General features: G+C 40.5%; 1 protein-coding gene across 16 annotated transcripts in view; it reads left to right on the top strand.

The window, feature by feature from the left end:
- celf2 (cugbp, Elav-like family member 2) overlaps nt 1-20,000 on the top strand; it is a 189,487-nt gene that overhangs the window by 86,827 nt on the left and 82,660 nt on the right. The window contains exon 1 of one of the 16 annotated variants that reach the window (XM_036577247.1): nt 2,847-3,151. The exons of 13 other annotated variants lie outside the window; for them this stretch is intronic. In XM_036577247.1, coding sequence (XP_036433140.1) covers nt 3,087-3,151 — 65 coding nt within the window. In that variant the 5' untranslated portion in view covers nt 2,847-3,086. Of the gene's footprint in view, nt 1-2,846; nt 3,152-20,000 lie in introns of those variants that run through there. 2 more of the 16 variants (XM_036577249.1, XM_036577251.1) reach the window with 2 other exon arrangements.

The raw sequence follows: 20,000 nt of genomic DNA, 5'->3' as shown, positions 1-20,000 counted from the left end.
AGGGCAGAACAGAAAGAGCAGCTTAACACGGTTTGTATATTGACCAGTTAATTGTGCTAAACAGTGACTGTTCATGGCAGAAGTAGATGAGAAATGCAGGGTAAAAATGTGAACTTGTCTTAGACTTTCTACTGAGGAGCACGGAATGTGAAAACAAATAACTATCTGTGACATTGTAGCTGACGGTAGCAAACAAACATGGCTCATTCTTGGAAATACATTCACTGTCCACTTTATTAGAAACACTTACCTTGTACTTCCACTCACTGTCCACTTTATTAGGAACACCTATTTTGTACGTCTACTTACCGGCCACTTTATTAGAAACACCTGCCTTGTACTTCCACTCATTGGGCACTTTATTAGAAACACCTACCTGGTACTTCCACTCACCACTTTAAGAAGAAACATCTACCTTGTATTTTCACTGGCTATGTTATTAGGACCTCCTAACCTGAACCTCTACTCACTGACCACTGTATAAGCTCCACCTACAATTTGTCATCCTGTTCATCCTTGGCCAGTTTTACTGGTCAGATAATGTGTGTTTGAGATATTATCTACTGAAGTTGGTTTTGGGCAACTATGTTTACTTCTACTTGTGCCATTACGTCATTGCTGTAATAATACTTCTACTTGAGGATGGTTTTAGGCTACTCCAACCTCCTTTGCTAACACAGCTCAGCTATGGCCCAGTGAGAGAACTGATTTTGCTAAAGTTCCTCCAGTGTTTTGGGAAGGAGGACACTGACCTACTTTTCCTTCTGGTCTTGGGATTTTTGTGAATGATTTTATTAAAGGCTGTGCATGTGGACTTCACTGCTTTACTTGAAGTCTTAGTTAGCATACAGAATGGTGAGGGTTGTGGAGGGATGAGTGTGTGTGTCTCTATGTGTGTGTGTGTGTTTCCCATGACCCACTTCCTCCACACTGTCTCCAGCTCTCTGCAGCAGAAACTCAAGTTCAGAGTGCTGTTGCCCCGAGGGTAATAGAGAGAGAGAGAGAGAGACAGAGAGAGGGAGAGAGAGAGAGATGGATAAAGAGAGAAGAGAAAAATCTCACCATCCTCATCCATCCCACAACCATGTGACCGGAAAGAGTCATCTGCATGAATAAATGAGTGCACAAATTGTGATACGCATGAGCGGATGAACACACAATTGCAGCCCTATATACTACATATGTTAACGATGTATTACAACACTATTTTCCCACTATCACCCAGTGCATTCCCATTGTCAACTTCACACAACAACATATTCCAGTGAATTCTACCACTATATATATATATATATATATATATATATATATATATATATATATATATATACATTTATTCCCAATTTCAACTAATTATAATCCCGATATCAACACTATAAGAGTATTTGGTAACACTTTATTTGGAGTGGTCCTTTGTAGATCATCAATAAACTCCTAACAGATTACCAGTAACGCATCAACAGCATATCAGTGAAGTAGCAGTAGTGCAGCTTCTCAATACATTGAGGTAAATATCTCAAAGATGTACTGTTGATATATTCTTTACATCAAGTAGAGGTTTTGTTAATATGTTACTTCCATTATGCCAAACCTAACCTTACCCAACCTTATGCAAAACCTAACCCTAACCCTGACCTTAATTCTAACCCTAACCTTAACCTCAACCCAGAATCTAATCCCACCCTCATATGTTTTTGACATGTTACTGAGAGTTCGTTGAGTGTTTGTTTCTAAAAAGTGTCACAGAGTATTTTACAATAATGTATAACCAATATATTCCCAACATCAACCAATACATTCTCAATGTTAGCTTCACATAATAAAAATACCAACCTCACAGAATAACAGTATATTACAATGTACTTCCATTGTCAAGCAATATACTCAGAACATCAGCCTCACATTATAATAGTATATTACACTAATGTATTTCTAGGAAACACTATATTCTCAGTATTGATCATACACTTTAACAATATTTTACAATAATATATTCCTAATACTATTGTATATATTAACAATAAATAAATACATTCTCAGTATCAACCAACATGTTCCCAATGTTCACTTCACATTGTAACAGCATATGTCAGCAATATATTCCCAATACTAACTAATAGGCTATATTTACAATACAAACATTACACAGTAACAATGCCAACTATTGTTTATTCCCAATCAATCAACCAATACATTCACAATATCAACCTTACCCTACACTATAATACACCATTATTATTATTTTACTATTGCTAGAACTGATAATATTGTTTGTGATGTCATACTACTAATAATACTAGTACTAACAACTACACACTTAAAAAAGACAGTTCTTCAAGTGTTCTTAAGTCAATGTGTTCTATACAGAACCACTTCATGCTTAAGTTGTTCTGTGCATGGTGAAATGGTGCTTCAGACTGATGGAGAATGTGCTGTGGTTCTACACAGCATCAAAAGAAGCTTGACATTGTAACAGTAGCAGAACCCATTTTCATAAAAGTTCTATACAGAACCACATAAAACACATTCTCCATCAATCTGAAGTACAACGTCATGCAAAGGACCATTTAAGCATGAAACGGTTCTATATGGAGCGCGAGGCAAAATGGTTAAACCGTCCGCTGCAGCAGCGCGATCGACCACGCCCCCCGAACTAGACGGAGCGAGAGAAGCACGTGACGTCCCGTCCGCGCGGCAGAAAAGGGGTTGGGCGTGTTTTTTGGGGGAGAGGGAGATTTGGAAGGAGGAGGAGGAGGAGGAGGAGAAAAAAGACTTCCCAAAAAATACCCCACCCCAGCCCCTCGGATGGGGGTTGGAGGAGAATGTGACCCGCCGCGCGCTCTCGTGTGTGTGTGTGTGTGTGTGTGTGTGTGTGAAGGCACCTGTCCCTCTCCGTCTTTGCCTCACCCCCAGAAAACGCAGTTGTGCACAACTGGGCAAAGCGCGTGCAGTAAAACGAAAGGGAGCAGAGCAGAGGGTGAAGGAGAAGGCAGAAGCAGCAGAAGCAGGCAGACTGTAACACTGGTGCAAAGAAAAGCAGGCGGTGCGCGCACACTCTCACACACACACGCGCGCGCGGACGGACCATGTCTTCGTCCTATAACCTGGATTTTCTTCCCGAAATGATGGTGGATGGTCGCCTGGAGAGACTGTGAGTGAGAATGATGAGCACTTTGTTCTGAGCACTATTTACACACCCGACACAATGCACGTTTTCGGTAACGTGGACGCGCTTTGCTGACGGAAGCACGCGAGCTGTTACCGGCACACCCGCGTGGCGGTTTTGTTCAGAGCCAGATGAAGGCGTTTTATCACAGAGCGGATGTAAAATCACTGCTCTATATGTTGAGTATGCTCGGTGCTTTCGTCTCAGTGAAGCACGCGGTCCTGGGTCTGGAAAGTGCCCGGATTTGGGGCTGGAGATGAGCTGCTAGCGCTAAGGGGCCGTGTGTGTGTGTGTGTGTGTGTGCGTGCAGGAGTGTGACAGGAGTGTTTTATTGTGCACGGCTGTGATGTCCTGTAGGAGTGTTTTGAGGTAGGACTGTGTTATATGGGTATCAGTATGTTAGTTCAGGAGTCTGGAGGTTTAGGGGGTTCAAGAGTGTCTGACTGATGGTTCAAGAATGAGTTCATGATGCAGGAGAGTGTTTCAGATGGGATGTGTTGTAGGTGAAGGTCTAGGGGTGTGATACATGTTATTCAGAACAGAATTTGAAAGAGAAATGATGAGTATAATCAGCAGTGTTGCTGGACAGCTTATAACGACACTACAGCCGGAAGGCAGGAGGAGTGCTGAGGCCTGTTCTTGCTTAGCCAGCTTACTTCAAAGGGGCCCATATCCTACATTTTTCTTGTATTTTATTTTTTGTTTTGCTGAGTTCCACTAATAATGTTTGTGTGGTTTTATATGTTGTGGTGCCACCACTGGACTTAAGGCTTGGGCCAGTTGGAAGAGCGTAGAGGAGTGTGAGGACTCCCAGAAGGCCGTGATTTCTTTTGTTTAGTTCAGTTTAATGTGTTAGATGTTGTGTTAAAGCTGAGATGCATGAATGTTTTGGTTGGGGTAAATTGTGTCCTCTTCAGCTAAGTAGTGTAAGTGTTTTGCCATTGTTGTGTTACGTCCACATTTCCCCCTGAGTTTAGTTCTCTTATCTGTTGTTTCCAGTAAAGAGCATTTGCAAACCTCTATTTAAACCCTTAAAATTAAACAAGCTGCTTTCGTTACTGTGTCTTCATTACTGATATAAATGAGCTAATGACCTGGCTGCCTTGTATGGCATCTTATTCCAGGCTAAAACACTTCTTGTAAATTCAGTGTGAATGGGTGGGGCTAAACTACTCTAGGCTGAATAGGTGGATATATGTAAATATATGGGTTTCATGACATCACAAAAAACTAAAAATTCTAAACAGGCTGTTTTTGCAGCTCATTTTGCATATTTTCTATAGAAAACTGTATATTTTGAAATTTTCAGTGTTCACAGACTGTATCAAACACACATTTCAAAGCAGCAAGGAAAATGTCAACCCACTATGGCATGATGTTCATGTCTAACTAGCTCCAGGGCAGGTTAGGTTCAGGATTTCAGACCGTAAACAGCTCTTGGACCAATGAGGGTTTGATGGAGGTGGAGCCTTACAGTCACTTTCTTTCTTCATGATGCTTGTAGCATAAATCGTGAAGAAAATCGCTTTTTTAACAGAGGAATGCATACTATGTAGATATTAAGAATATAATAAGCAATTATTACTCCAACAAGCACTTATGCAGTGGCTTTTACTGTTATGAACGCATCACATTCTGCAGATCAACATAGATTTCTTTTCCCTTCTTTAAAAAGCCCCTTGACTCCTCATGTTTCACACGATTTGCTGAGATGAGTTTCACATGATTGTCAGATCGTGAGGTGGGTTAACAGAAAAAAGTTGTTAGTAGTTAACCCTTTGTTAAGCTTTGTGAAGCTGAAACTTAGCTGAAGTTGAACTTGCTTTATAACGCAGGTCTCTGGAGTGGGGTTTTGATTGGTGTTGATCGTTTGCAAACTTTGGTGTTCTACACTGCAGCTTCATGATGTCCATTCTCACAACTCCAGATACGCACTGTCATAGCTTTGCACTGTGACGTCACTGTGACTCTAGGCGCTAAGGGGTTCAGCAGAGGCTTCTTCAGGAGTACGCTCTTAGTGCAAGAGTGTGTTAATGCACGTGCATGCTTTGCCATCCTCGTGTCTATAGAATTATATTATATGCTGCACGCGTATATAGGGGTCGTACACGAGTTTAGCTGAAGCACGTGACCCAAATGGCTCGAGCGCAGTGCGTGTGTGTATGTGAGGCTTTTGTGGAACGCTGCAAAACATGCGACGCTCCGTCGCTCCGGTTAAACCGTAGGAATGTGCAACGAGAGAGAGAGAGAGAGAGAGAGAGAAAGAGAGAGAGAGAGAGAGTTGTTTCGAATTCGATTTGTTACGTGCCGGAATCGGATTACTGCGCACGGAAGACGCGCGATTCAGTTAAAGGGCGCCGCTGTGTTCCGGGCGCGAGGACAAAGGCGCTGATGCTGGATGCGCGAGCTGCTGAGAGTGCGAGCGTCGCTGCCCCACTTACGTCTGATCGCCTTAAAGAGACGCTGATGATGGAGCATGCAGTTCACACACTCGCTCTCTCTCTCCCTCTCTCTCTCTGTCTTGTAAAGGGAGGGGTTGATGTAACTGTATTAATGTATTAATCTAGCATCAGTGCTATAAAGGCCCAGTGAGATCAGACAGTGCATTAATATATCCTTTAAGGACTTGCATCTATCTGTTTATCTATCTATTCACCATTCCAGCTATCCACCTAAATCTGTACAGTGTCTCTGTGCTTCCATCCATCCCGATTTTGTCTTGGCTTGATTTTTTGGTGTCGGATGTGCTGTGTGGGCCTGTGCTAGAAGGCGTTGCTTGCCATCAGATTGCGTTGGCTTCGTGAAAACACACATACACTCACTCACATGCACACTCTCACAGGAAGGTAGAGGGACAGCATCCAGCTGGCCTGTGCTGCGGAGAGCGAGTGAATGCGCGCTAATCTCTCTCTTCACTACGTGATAAGCTGTTCACCTCTCCGCCAGGGAAAACATTACACACACTCGCTCCCTTGCTCTCTCACACACACACACACACAAACACTCGCACAGAATGAATGTAAAACAGCTGGCTCTCCAAAAGCACTCCTAATATCGCTCGCCCTCTTTGACAGCCACTTTCCAACATGTTTTTGTTGTTTGCTGTTTATTCTCCACTGACTTTCCCTGGCTTTGTTTGTGCCTATGCATATGTGTGTGTTTGTGTGTGTGTCTGTGTGTGTGAAGTCAGTTGACACAGAAACTTAATTTTAGATCAGACAGCGAACACAAAGCAGCAGTGTTTAGCATGATGTGTATTTATGGGAAGGTTGCAGCGTGACCTGCTTTCAGCTTCTGCAGTTTGGATTATTAACTCTGCATTAGAATAACAGATGATGATGGTCAGGAGTGTGTAGGGTCCTTTTTGCAGTCAAAGTCTTTATAGGAAAGTCTGTCCACTAGACGGCCATCTTGGCAATGCCCCCGGGCAGTTATTTCGACTAATGCAGGACCAGGCTCCTATCTCTTTGAATGGGTAGAGACCTATAAACCCCAAACTAAAAGCCATAGTATCGTTTTAAAAACATATTTGAAGTCACTGATCATATCCAACAAAACAGCATTAACAGCTTGTACTGTTTGGCTCAAATAACACAGCAAAGCACGTGTATTGTTCTAGATGCTGTGCATGCGCATATCTTCACAACGAGGGGGAGCCAGTTTACAGACAAAGTCCCACCATGCAATTAGATTAGCTAATCAGCTTGCGGTTTAATCACAAAAAATAAATAAATAAATAAATAAATAAATAAATAAATAAAAAATTATAAATAATAAAATTGTGTACTTCTTGTAATTTTGAAATACAGTTTAAACTGAGCATGTTGTCTAGAACCACAGGGAATGTGGTGACACAAGCACCTGACACTGCATTTTGTGTCAAATGGCTACATCTTCTTAATAAAATATCACAATAAAAGATAACAAACAAAACTACTCAAATAGCAAAACTGGATAAAATGCGGCCCCAGTGTTGTGTATTTCATGGTAAATTACCTGCTTTAAGGTTTATTTTCCCAAAGTTATTTTCACAATACTGGGAAATAACGTGACCCTTAACCTTTGCATCAGTCTGAGCTGTCGGCTACTTCTGTTCTGACCTAGAACTAGAACAGCAGAGAGAGAGACAGAGAGAGAGGGAGAGAGAGAGAGAGAGAGAGTTGAACTCCACGCCCAAAAGCAGCTGGTTCATTCCAGAAGTGGCAGAATGATGGAGGGAAAGATGAGCAGGAGGATGAGTGTGTGAGCGCGAGTGTGTTTGGACGAAGAGATGACGGGTTGGACTCATTTGCTTGGCAACACACACACACATACACACACACACACACACACACACACACACATTCACCAGACCTCATTACACAGATTACTAAGTCTGAACAGCTGAGTGTGTGTGTCTGTGTGTGTTGGAAGAGAGCTGTTGAGTATTTCTGTCCATCTATCTATCTATCTATCTATCTGTCTGTCTGTCTGTCCCCCATATACATATACTATTTATGTGTCTAAGCATGTTACTGTATATATATGCTAGTTCTACTATTCGACTGTATCAATATTTGCAGAAAAGATATCTTTTCTTGTGTGTATGCCTGTGTGTGTGTGAGTAAGACATAATTCTCTCTTGATGTGTGTGTTAAGAGCGGTTTGTTCCACGCTGCTCTCCATGTTTGAAAGTGATGAATGGGGATGCGGTTGCCGGGGCAAAAGGATGCTGTCGGCACGGAAACGCAGCGATGAATCTTTGCCTTGGCACTGACCGCGCATCCACCTCATGTCTGTTTATCAGTTGATCTCTGACACACACACACACACACACACACATATTAAAATGTTCTTCAGTGCCACAAAGAAGACCTTTTACTCATTGCGAGGCCTGAACATATGAAGAAAAAAAAACCAATACGAATGCTAAGACATGCTGTTTTATTTTACTCTATAAAATAAACGCTCTGTAATAGTCACATGGTCCACATGGTCATTCCGACAGATTGTGATACACTACAGGAAGAGCAGGGGCGATATGGCTTGTTGCACAGATGGAGATTTGAATGGTGGCGTCAGGTGAAGAATGCAAAACCCAGGTCTAGTGTTAAAGTGTTCACCCACAAAGTAAAAACTCTTTTATTGTTGTTTTTACACTGTGTGAACATTTCATGATGAACGGACCAACAGAAATACTGCAGAATGAATGATTTCTCACATTAAAGTAAAGAATGTCTTCTGCTACTTAGATAAGTGGATTAATGGAAGAAGCAGTGGACAGTTTAACCAGTTACACAAATAACTGTTAGTGTCTGTAACTGCACCATATACACTCATGCACAGAGACAGACATACTGTACTGCTACAGCTGATTCTTCATTTTAGTTCACTCCTCCTGCATCCTTTCCTTTTTCCCCCTCTTTTCTCACCCTCATTTCTGGCTTTCACACAGCATAACTGATACACTCCCAAGTGCTTATGGGAATTTCATGCTCACAGCCTATGATTTTAATGTATGGGTGCAACCATTTCATCTATCTCTTTTCCCTTCTCTTTTCTCTTTATCTTCCTTTCTCTCACATTCTTTTTTTTTCTACCTCTCCTTCCCTCTCTCCCTCTCTTTCCTCTTCTTTCTCTCTCCCTCTCTTCCGTCACGTACACACTCGTGACAGTGGAGTGTGCTGTTGAAAGGCTCACTACACTGAAAGTGAGTGTGTTTCGTTTGAGTTCTTTTTACTTGCTTGAAGAATATTTTCCCTCATGGCCTTGGGACCATAGAAAAAACCTGTGCATACGCACACACACACACACAGACACACACACACACACATACATACACACACACACACACACACAGCAACATGCTGCAATCACAGGATAGAGGACATGAGGAAGGCAGTGTTTGAGCTTCTCACCAAAGACCTATACAAGCATAATTGCATGCTTACTGCAGCTTAGCTTCTCCAGTGGCTTTTCACACAGCTCCAGCTTTTACTGTAAAAGGCTCTGTAAGCGTGATTGCCGGGAATAACAAAAGCATTGGGGTGTACCAATACAATGAATCATATTGTATTGTACTGTATTGTAACATATTATATTGCTGGACTGTGTCTGGTTTGTTAGCTCGTGGCTAGTGTGTTACTTCACAGCTTACATATTAGCTCATAGCTCAGGCCCCTCTAAAGTACATATTCCCTTTACTCTGTAAAGATATGTATATATTTATATATATATATATATATATATATATATATATATATATATAATGTTTTTCAGTTTTTGCGTAATTTAAAATGTGTTATTTTTACATTGTGTGTAAATTTCATGATGAATGGACCAAAAAAAAAAGACCCAAAATGATTTGGTAAAAAAAGTCTGGTTTGATTGACTTGCATTAAAAGTAAAGTATGTTATTTTCTTTCTCCTGTAAAGTTACCATTTTGGAGATACAAGGTTTTCTTCTGCCAACAGCAATGCATAAAGCTTATATATCAATGTTGTCAGAAGAAAACTTCACATCTCCAAAATGTTAATTTTACTGGAAAGGAAAAAAACTACTTTGATTTTAATGTAAGTCAATGGAACCAGAGTTTTTCACATACAAGTCATTTTGGGTCATTTCATTTAGTCCATTCATCATGAAATTTACATACAATGTAAAGGGCAAGAGGTATTTTCAAATTATGTTAATTTATTATGTAATTTGACCAGGGGTCAAAGCGGTCTGAATGGAGCAGGTGCCATTCTGCAGTTGATAATCAACTTCAAAAGAAAACTTCAACATAATAACATAAAACACATTTCCAGGCACTTCAGTGGATTATCTCTTATTCATTGTATTGTGTTTTAATGGACCACAACTATGGAGATTTTGGCAGCTACACTCTGACTGGCTATCGGCTTGTCCGTGTGGACACACTAGCATACACTGATTTTATCAGTCTGGCGGAAAAGTAAGCCTTTCGGACTGAGATACAGTCCTTGGATTTAAAAAAAGCTGAGAATTTCACGGCATCTTTAACAGCTATTCATGTTTTGTATGAACCTATTAGTAGCCAGTAAACGTGATTGTTCCTTCTGGGTTTTGTTGTAGCACCTTTTTAAAGGTTGTCTGGCTTTACATAGCATGGTAAAACAAGTGTGAATGGTCATTTTGCATGTCAATCAAATGGCCAGTTTCTGTCAAAATAGGCAGTTCTTGAGTGCAGAAGTCTGGCTAACAAAGAGGTAGATATATCAGTGTTACCCAACTTCTCTCATTTTCAACTGTTTTTATAATGTTTTGACACCGAAATAAACAAAAATGAGGTGCAGATAGAAATCTGTCACTGTACAGTGTAAATCACATGTAAATGTAGCCTAATTCATCATGGACCAATGTTATTCATTTTGCAATTACATTTAAATCAGCAAAATGACAGTGATAGCTCAAGTCTTCTAAGGGTTAATGTATTTGAGTCGTATTTTCTTTCTGGAACTCACACTTGTTAGTACAGTGTATCACTGAAATGTTTTGCCCTTTAAGGCATCATTTGCATAAAAGTACAGTAAGTCAGTGTCTGTAAGAATGACTCCCACTGATCAGGGCTTCAGATTCTGTGCAGTCTGGACTTGGCGCTGTCTTTGGCCTTGGGTGCTTTTCCTTTCTCTTTCTCTCTCTCTCTCTCTCTCTCTCTCTCTCTCTCTCTCTTCCTCTCTCTCTCTCTCTCTCTCAGTAAGTGACGTGAGATCCCTGTCCAATATTTATTCACTCCATCTGCGACGCTGCTGTTGCCAAAGTCAAGGCTTTACCTCAATGAGTCTCAATGGGGTTATCTCTCCATCATCTTCCTCGATTTTCTCTAGCTCTTTCTCTCGTTCTTTCTGTTTTTCAGTTTTCATACAATCTGTATTCCTTTCTTTATCTCTTTTATCTCTCCATCTTTCCCTTTCTTTTGTCTCAGCTTCCCGCCACCTTTACCTTCTCTCTCTTCCCATCCTCCCCTTTTTCTTTCTCCATCTCAGTCTTCCTATAACTTTTCTCTATCATTCTTTTCACCATCTTTCATTATGTGCTGTCTTCTTCTATTCTCTGCCTTCCCTTTCTCTTTTTCTCTTTGTCTTTTGACCTTTCTTTTCTCCCTCTCTCACTCTCTATCAATATTTGCCTCATTCCCCTTCTCTCTCTTTCTTTCCTCTCTTTCTCCATCATCCTGTGCTGTCCATTTCTCTACTGTTCATTTCATCACATTCTCTTTGCCTTCTTTTCCTCTATCTCATTCTTTTGACCATTTCTTCTTCCTCTGTCTGTCATTCTCTGCCAAATTCCACCTCTCTCTTTCTTTCTCGTCTCTTTCTTTCTGTTCATTTACACTGCCCATCCCATTCTCCACCCTTCTCATGTGTATTCTCTTTTACCTTTTCCATCCTGCTCTCTCTATCTCGCTCTCTCTCTCTCTCTCTCTCTCTCTCTCTCCATTAAACGTTTTTCTCGTCTCACTCAGCTCTTCAGTAGGAGAGCTCATTATTTGCTGCTAGAGGGAGCGGAATGAGGGATTATGGGAAACGTTTGAGGACTTATTTCTGCTGCCTGTTTAAAAAGCAACCATCGCCAAGCAAAAGGACACACACACACACACACACACACACACACTCAGCCACACACACACACACACACACACACACATATATATATATATATATATATATATGTGTGTGTGTGTGTGTGTGTGTGTGTGTATGTTTCCTAATTCTAACCCATGAATCCTCTCATGACTTTCTGTGTGTAAATGTTTTTTTTCTATTTGACTCTTTTAGTTAATCACACAAATATACACAAATTCGTCAAAAAGACAAAAATACAAAATGAAAGATGTTTTTCAATTTGCACATGCACAGAAATGACGCATTGAACTGACTTCAAATGTCTACATCAGATGAATAACACCTACTAAAAGTGTTAACAAACATCAAATAAACAAACATTACTCACCACTTCCCTCTAAAGGTGTTATTAACAAACATCAAATAAACAAACATCACTCACTGCCCCCCTCTAAAATTAGTAACAAACATCAAATAAACAAACATTACTCACTGCTGCCCTCTAAAGGTGCTATTAACAAATATTAATATTTAAGAGTGGGCAAAATGTAACATCGTGATACCTCAAGACATTTTCACGATACACAATATACATTACAATATTTTTTCAAGTTTTGATAAGTTATATGATACAATGGATTTCACACACTGCACTGCACTAAATCCAATTAAACAGTACTAATTATGCTGTCTTTGTAATGAAACATGCCCCTGTTCAGTGTTCTTTCAGTACTGACGATGTCCTTGACATACTCAGAAAAGCTTATTGTGATGTAATTTGATGTCATTTGTAACAATAACCATAAATGCCCCCATCTACTTAGAACTTTTGTTGTTTTTGTATGACCCAGTTCACATTCTGTTTAGTCTGTTTATTGTGTACCTCTGATCCTGAAAGTTAACAGCTGTGTAAAATAACTGCAGTCAGCTTAAATAATTGTGATAAAACGATTATATAATAATTATGTCAGGTGTGTTCAATGCAGCACTATTTCAGTGTATAATGAAACCTAAACCGTACTGTAATAGTCCAGTCATTCCTAATCACACCAAGCAAACGCACACACAGTTGGCTGCAGAGCGGATGCTGTTTCTAATTGTTAATGGTGGTGTGTTTCCCTGCCCCCTGTGCTCCTCCCCAGGGTGTTTTTTTCCGGGCTCTAACACTGCTTCATTAAAGCCGCTTCACCCCTGCCAACCTGACCCCCGCACAGTCCAGGAGAGAGAGAGAGAGAGAGAGAGAGAGAGAGAGTTGATAGCTGGGCCAAGTGCCTGGCCCCCTCTGGACTGTTCTGATACCTAAGCCCTTCAAAAACTCACCCGACTGTAGCAGTGCATGGCCCCAGTCCCACTCAACTACTCTCTCTCTCTCTCTCTCTCTCTCTCTCTCTCTCTTTCTCTTCTCTCACTCTGTTTCTTTATTACTCTCTCCCTTTCCCTATTTTTATCTTCTATCGTCTTTCTCACTTTCTCTCTTCTCTCTTTCTCATGCTCTCTGTTTCTTTGTTCATTTCCTTCCATCTGTTTATCTGTATTTCTTGTTCTTCCTCCCTTTCTTTCTTTCTTTCTTTCTTTCTTCCTTTCTTTCTTCTCTGTTTTACCCATTTTTTCTTTCTCTTTATCTGTTTTTTCCCTCTTGCTCTTTTCAGTGTTTGTACTGTTCCTCGCTCCCCTTTTCTTTCTTTCTATTTTTTTCTTTCTTTTTCTTTCTTTCTTTCTTTCTGTTATATCTCACTCTTTTGTTGTCTATTTCTATTTCTACTCTCTTTCTCTCTCTCTCTCTCTCTCTCTCTCAAAGTGGTTAATCACTCTATGTCCCTTCTCTCTCTCTGTCTGACACATACAGTCTCTTATCCCTCGTTTCCGTCACAGGAATGGATAGATAGAGAGAGAGAGAGAAATAGATGGATGGATGAGGATTAACCTTTGCTGAGCATTCTGGTCTGTTAGGTGTGTGTGTGTGTGTGTGTAGGAACAGACACACACACACACACGTGTATACACAGCCTTGGGGGGGATATAAAGTGAATCCCTCACACACACACAAACACACAAACACACACACACACACTCACACACACACAAATACACACACACACACAAATACACACACACATAAGTGTCTCTCCATTTTTTCTCTTTAACAGTGTAGAGAAGCCTCCAAGCCTGTACTACATCACACACTGCAATAAAACAGTCAGAGCTTCTTGCGCAAACTTTCATTGAGCCTCCACACACACACACACACACACCGTCTCTCTCGGTCTCACACACACACAGTTATAACCTCCAAGAACACACACACATTTATCTTTCTCTGATTACCCCATCATCTGAGTCCCTGTAGCAAAGGCTGAGAGTTTGCTGCATTCTTATATAACTGCTCTTCTCTCACTGAGATTCCAAAGGTATTGAATGGAGCTCCATCACCTCAGAGAACACAGTTCCACTGCTGCACAGCCCAATGCTGTAGACCAGTGGTTCTCAAACCAGTGCTCAGACACCCCCAGATGGTCCACATTTTTGATTCAACCTAACTTGCAATGCTTAGGAATAGAGCAACAATGTGGACCGTCTGGGTCTCCCTGAGGACCAATTTGAGAACCACTGCCTTAGACCACTAAGGGGTTTTACACTCCTATAGACGATGCCTGTCATATGTGTGTGTGCAATTAAACACCTGAGTCAGCAATGAGTGCATTTTTGCTGACATCCAGTAGCTGAATTCACTGATAAGAAGGGCTGCCTGAGTACATTAGGATGTATAGTATAGAGTAGATTAAGACGTTTAACTTTTTTACTCATTTATGTATGTTTTTTGGCTGGACTGGCAAAAATATTATTTGGGGGCAGAAGGAGGACTGAATGTGTACAGGAGATGAGGGGGAGTGCAGACAAATGGAGTGATAGAGAGAACAGAGAAGTAGAACTGAATAAGGAGTTTATTTCTTTGCCCACATCTGTTTTTTTATTGTTCCCATTGCTTAGCTTTTTATTCTTTCTTATTCCTGTCCTGCCTGTGTTAAAGTACACACACACACACACACACAAAGGACTTGGCCCAGTGTATTCTCATTTAAATTTAGGATCTCTCAACATGTTGACAACTGATTGGTCAATCCCAGAATGTCTGATATCTCAACCAATCAGAGGGCAGGATTCATCCCCCCACCACACACTTTCGCACTCATGTATTAAAATGCAGATTTGACCACTCACAGTGTGTGTGTGTGTGTGTGTGTGTCTGTGACAAGAAGAGGACCGTTTCCAGAACACTCATCTAACACACAGTCTCCATAGCTGCTAATGCAGATAACAGAGAGTGAGAGAGAGATAGAGAGAAATGGAACAGAAAGAGAAACAGAGAAATAAAGAAAGAAGGAGAAAAACTGAGGAAGACAAAAAACAGAGGGTAGTGAGAGAGAGAAAGAGCAGAAGAATGAAAAGAAAGAAGAGAGAAACAAAGGATGAGAAACAAAGACAAAGGGAAGAAAATTTATAAACAAAGAAGGGCAAAAAAACAAGAAATAAAGAAAGGTGGAAAGAGAGAAGGAAGGAAGGAAGGGAGAGAGTGAAGAGAGAGAAAGAAGCGTATAAAGACTGAAAAAAGGGAAAGAAACAGAAAAACAAGGAAAGAGAGAGACAAGAGAGAAACAGAAAGAAAAAGAAACAGAAAAACAAGGAAAGAGCGGGAAAAGGGAGAGAGAAACAGAGAGAGAAAGTGCGGCAACAGCACAAACATCTGGTGCTGGTTGTCGCTGTAGTGGGTTGTGTAATGTGTCCTGAGGCTTTGGAGGTTTTGCTCTGAGGGCAGAAAATTTTCCCAGAGAAAAAGAGAGGAGAAAATGAACCAGGCTTTTATTTTGTCCCAAAGGCCAGATCCTATCACCTCTCAGCTTTTGTTTTATTTTCATAACCCCTCTCATGAAGCACTCTCTGATGACTCTGAGTTAAGAAATATACAAAAGAGATGACTCTCTATCAGCTAATGTGAGTGAGTGTGTGTGCGTGTGTGTGTGTGTGTGTGTGTGTGTGTGTCCTCTGCTTGACTCTTGAGGCTTTGTTTGCTTTAACAGAGCATTGTGAAAAAAAACACTTCACATGCTCTGCCCCTTCACGTTACACAGCCAATCAGTGCTCTTAAATGGCTGTCATGGTGATTAGGACACTGCTAATCAGGGTTTACTAAATGGATGGTTCACATCCCTAACTTCCACCCACACACACACACACACACACACACACACACACAGTTGTGGTACACTGTTAATAGGCTGGAAACTGTTCTCCTATATGGACCATTCTACTGACCTAGTCAATCTGCAGTTCCACAGCATAATATATATATCTCTATTATATATTTTTTAAAAGTGTACATGCTTTATTTCTTCCCCAATATGTTAAATTCAGCAAATACATAGAAATTGTGCACAAAAATTTGCAGGAAAATGGCATATTTAAGATTGTTACCTGTAGATTTGCAATTGAAAAATCAATCAAACATAATCCGGCAAGAGGTGTCCAAACTTTTGCGCAAGACTACATGCACAAACACTACCGTTCGAAAGTTGTCGAAGTGGTTTTCGTATTGACATACAAAAAGGCACTTTTGGATGTCATATTCAGTGTTTCAAGTAGTGTGACAATAAGAAGTTATTCAAGCATAAATGATACACTTTAATAATCTATTGATAGGATTTTTTGGTCATTATCTGCCTCGAGGTGTGATTGTTGCTTTTGAAATATGACAGATTTTAATTTTACCGTCATTTCATGCAGTCGTTTTCGAATCCTTTACAGTTCTGTTTATCGTTTCTGTATGCACCTAATTAGTTTTTACTAATGAACTTATGACATTGCAAAGGACTAGTATATTAGAATTTCTGATATCTGCTGCCATACTGGTTTCTATTACTGAAAATACCGATTCCAAACTTGTGAACAGTGGTGTATGTGTGCATACTCACGTAGATTGTTGAGTCGCAGTGCAATAGACTAAGAAGCCGTGTGAGTGTGTTTGTCCCAGAACTTAAGACTGATCTATCTTTGCAGTGCCTACAGCAATAATATTTTCAACCTCTTGTTTTTACTTCTACACGTGTTTGCTACTTCTCCACACAGTAAGAGGAACAGAAAGCACTCTATTCATTTGCACTAATATATATCTCCTCTATTGGAAGCATGCCAACGCAGTACAGACAGACACACACACACACACACACACACACACACACACACACACACACTTCACATCTTTTTTTTCATTTTTACTCCAAACAGAACATTCCATAGAGGAGGGGCCCAGGGACCTTTACGTAAAGCAGACAGCTGTGTGTGTGTGTGTTACAGGTCATATGCTGTAAAGCTTAGAATTTATATGTGGTCAGTTAAGCAAACATCCTGTATCTCTCCTGAAAGAGAGGGTGAGAACTGTGTGTGTATGTGTGTGTGTGTGTGTGTGTGTGCGTGTGTATACATGTGTGTGTGTTTCTATTGACTCTCCTTTGCTTCATTAGTTGTATAGTTAATCAATGATGTCCATTGTTGTTCTCCATTAAGGCCTGGCTGGATTGCCTCTGAACAAGAAACAGAGTATGTGTGTGTGTGTGCGTGTGTGTGTGTGTGTATGTGTGTGTGTGTGTGTGTGTGTGTGTGAGAGAGTGTGGGTGAGAGATGGAGTGAGTGTGAGAGAACGAGGGGGATGGGTTTGACCTAAAAACCTTGTGCTATTTCTAACCTCCCGTGAATCAGCTCCAGCTCCAGTTCCTGTTAAGTTGTATAAACCAGGCTGAGTGTGGTGCATCAGAAGCAGCTCACTAGCAGCCTGAACACCGTGTTCCTGTCTGTTTTTCACCCAGGAACAGTTAATGTGTAAAGTCTGCTTTTGAAAACCGCTTTAAAGCAGAACACAACTCTATATACAACAACAAACTGCATCTTTCTTCCAACAAACACCATCATTCTCCAGTGAACACCATCATTCTCCATCAAACGCTACTGTTCTCCAACAAACACTACAATTCTCTAACAAACATTACCATTCTTCAGCAAATGCTATCATCTTCCAAAAAACATTTCCACCCCACATCTTCTCTTCCAAATACCACGATTCTCCATGAAACTTCGTCATTCACCAACAAACACCACCATTCTCCAACAAAGACAATAATCTTCCAAAAAACATTCACCACCAAACACAGTCATTCTTCTGCAACCACCATCATACTTCAACAATCACAAGCAAACACCATCATTGTCCAACAACACCATCATTCTCCACCAAACGCCCCCATACATCATACCAAAATCCAACGGAGGAAGTCATTTTTGGGTGAGAAATGGGTCAGCATTAATGTAGAAGAATACATTTTAAAACAAACATAAATAACGATAAAAAAAAAAAAACACCAAAATCATTTTACAAAGATTTTACGAGAAAACCAGAGAAAGGTATGCTAATTGTTGTCAAATTTACCATATTTGGTTAGCTTAGCTTGCTAGCCTGATTCATCATAGAGGCACTGATCTTTCAGCAACCAGGCTAGCTAGCATCCTGTAAGCTTGTTAATGCCTTCAGCAACCAAGCTAACAAACTAACAAATTTGCTATCTAGCTACTTACATCTACAGTTGTGTCGCATAACCTGATTTCATCATCTGATGTAAATATGTCAGTATCTGCGTGTTGAAAAGATTTTGTTTATCTACGACCTTCAACTATCGCGCCAGCCATCTTACAGACCTCCCTCCACCCCAATGGTGTCTGCAATTGGTCTCTTTTTAGCAACACACGCACAAAGTGGAAAACTCTTGGCAATTGGAGAAAAGCAGAGGCTCTTTCAGGCTTACTCTTTACCCATTTTACTCACCTCAGCCCAGGTGGACAGTGACTCAGAGATCCATTAAGGCGAAGTGAGTAGCTAACATAGCATAGAATACTGCAAGAGTGAAAAGTGAAACACATGTCACACAATTATCTGTATTGTAGGTTTCTGTATGACAACACCACCACAAGATATGGGCCTAAAAATAAAAAGTATAAAATAATTCATATTAAATCCAGTTTAATATGAATTGTTTAGGCTATATATTATATATTCCCTATAAATTCCTTTAATTTCCAGAAACTTCACATCCCCATAGTAACGGCATAAAATCATACGAGGGATGAGGTCAGGGGTTGACTTGAACTATGCAGTTCCAGTTGATTCCACAAACTGGATCTATATTGAGGAAAACCAAATTTTCCATTTTTCTAACTTTTCATTCTGCTGTCCATTCAGTGCATATATTGAAAGGAAGTTGTGAAAACAGACTGTTTTAAAGTTAGTGTTTTTGTGATGTCACAACCATGAACACATTTACATACATCCACCAGATCAGCCTACACAGCACAACACAGGACAGCCAATCACAACAGAGGTCTTTTACATATATCCGTAACAAAAACTCTGTTTAATTCTATGAGACAAAGAGCGGTTAGAAAAATATGTTAAAATGAATTATGACTTTTTTGATATATAAAAACAAATGTCATATTTGGACCTCAGGGGAAAAATCCAAGACAATTACAGGATATGGGCCCTTTTCCTTTTCTAAAAATTCCAATTATTTTATACCGCATACCAGTACGTTTGGGTTTGTTGGACAATGCTGGTAAAATAACACTCCTCCACTATATATGTTTCAGTAATAGCTTGCTTAAACTCGATAAGGGCATGTGTGGGCGTACATGTGTGTATGTAGGCACTGAGTGCACACTTCTGAGGAGAGTGAGATTACACTATAAAATGATTCCATACAGGAGCTGAGAGTCAAAAGCAGCGGAGCAGAACTCAGGGGTCCAAAGGATGAAGACGAAACAGTGTGTGTGTGTATGTGTGAGGGGAAGAAGTGATAAGAGAGAAAGAGAGATACAGAGGTATCTAAAGCCAGAGACACACATACACGTTTATTCTCCCTCTCTAACCCAGTACCTCTCCAACCTGCAGATTATAGTTTTCTCCTGCTTTTACTCATCCTCGTTTCACCTCTCTTTCCGACTACATTTACCTACATTTACTGCCACTCTCCAATCACTTTTTTCTACTTTTCCACTTTCCCTCTTATCCAGATCAGTGGGTTCACACTGGCTGTGCTGAAAAATGGCTCCTTCAGTATGGGAAGACTGCTCAAATCAGAATTGAAAATTGTCTGGTTGAGTGTAGTTGATTTCTTGCTGTCAGTGAATATTGGTGCGGCTGTAAGAAAACCTCGTATCTCCATGGTAA

This window comes from Colossoma macropomum, unplaced genomic scaffold (assembly GCF_904425465.1).
Source record: "Colossoma macropomum unplaced genomic scaffold, Colossoma_macropomum, whole genome shotgun sequence".
In the NCBI taxonomy this organism is placed as follows: Eukaryota; Metazoa; Chordata; class Actinopteri; order Characiformes; family Serrasalmidae; genus Colossoma; species Colossoma macropomum.
Note: the sequence above shows the minus strand (reverse complement) of the source record. Positions and strands in the feature narration are given on the sequence as shown.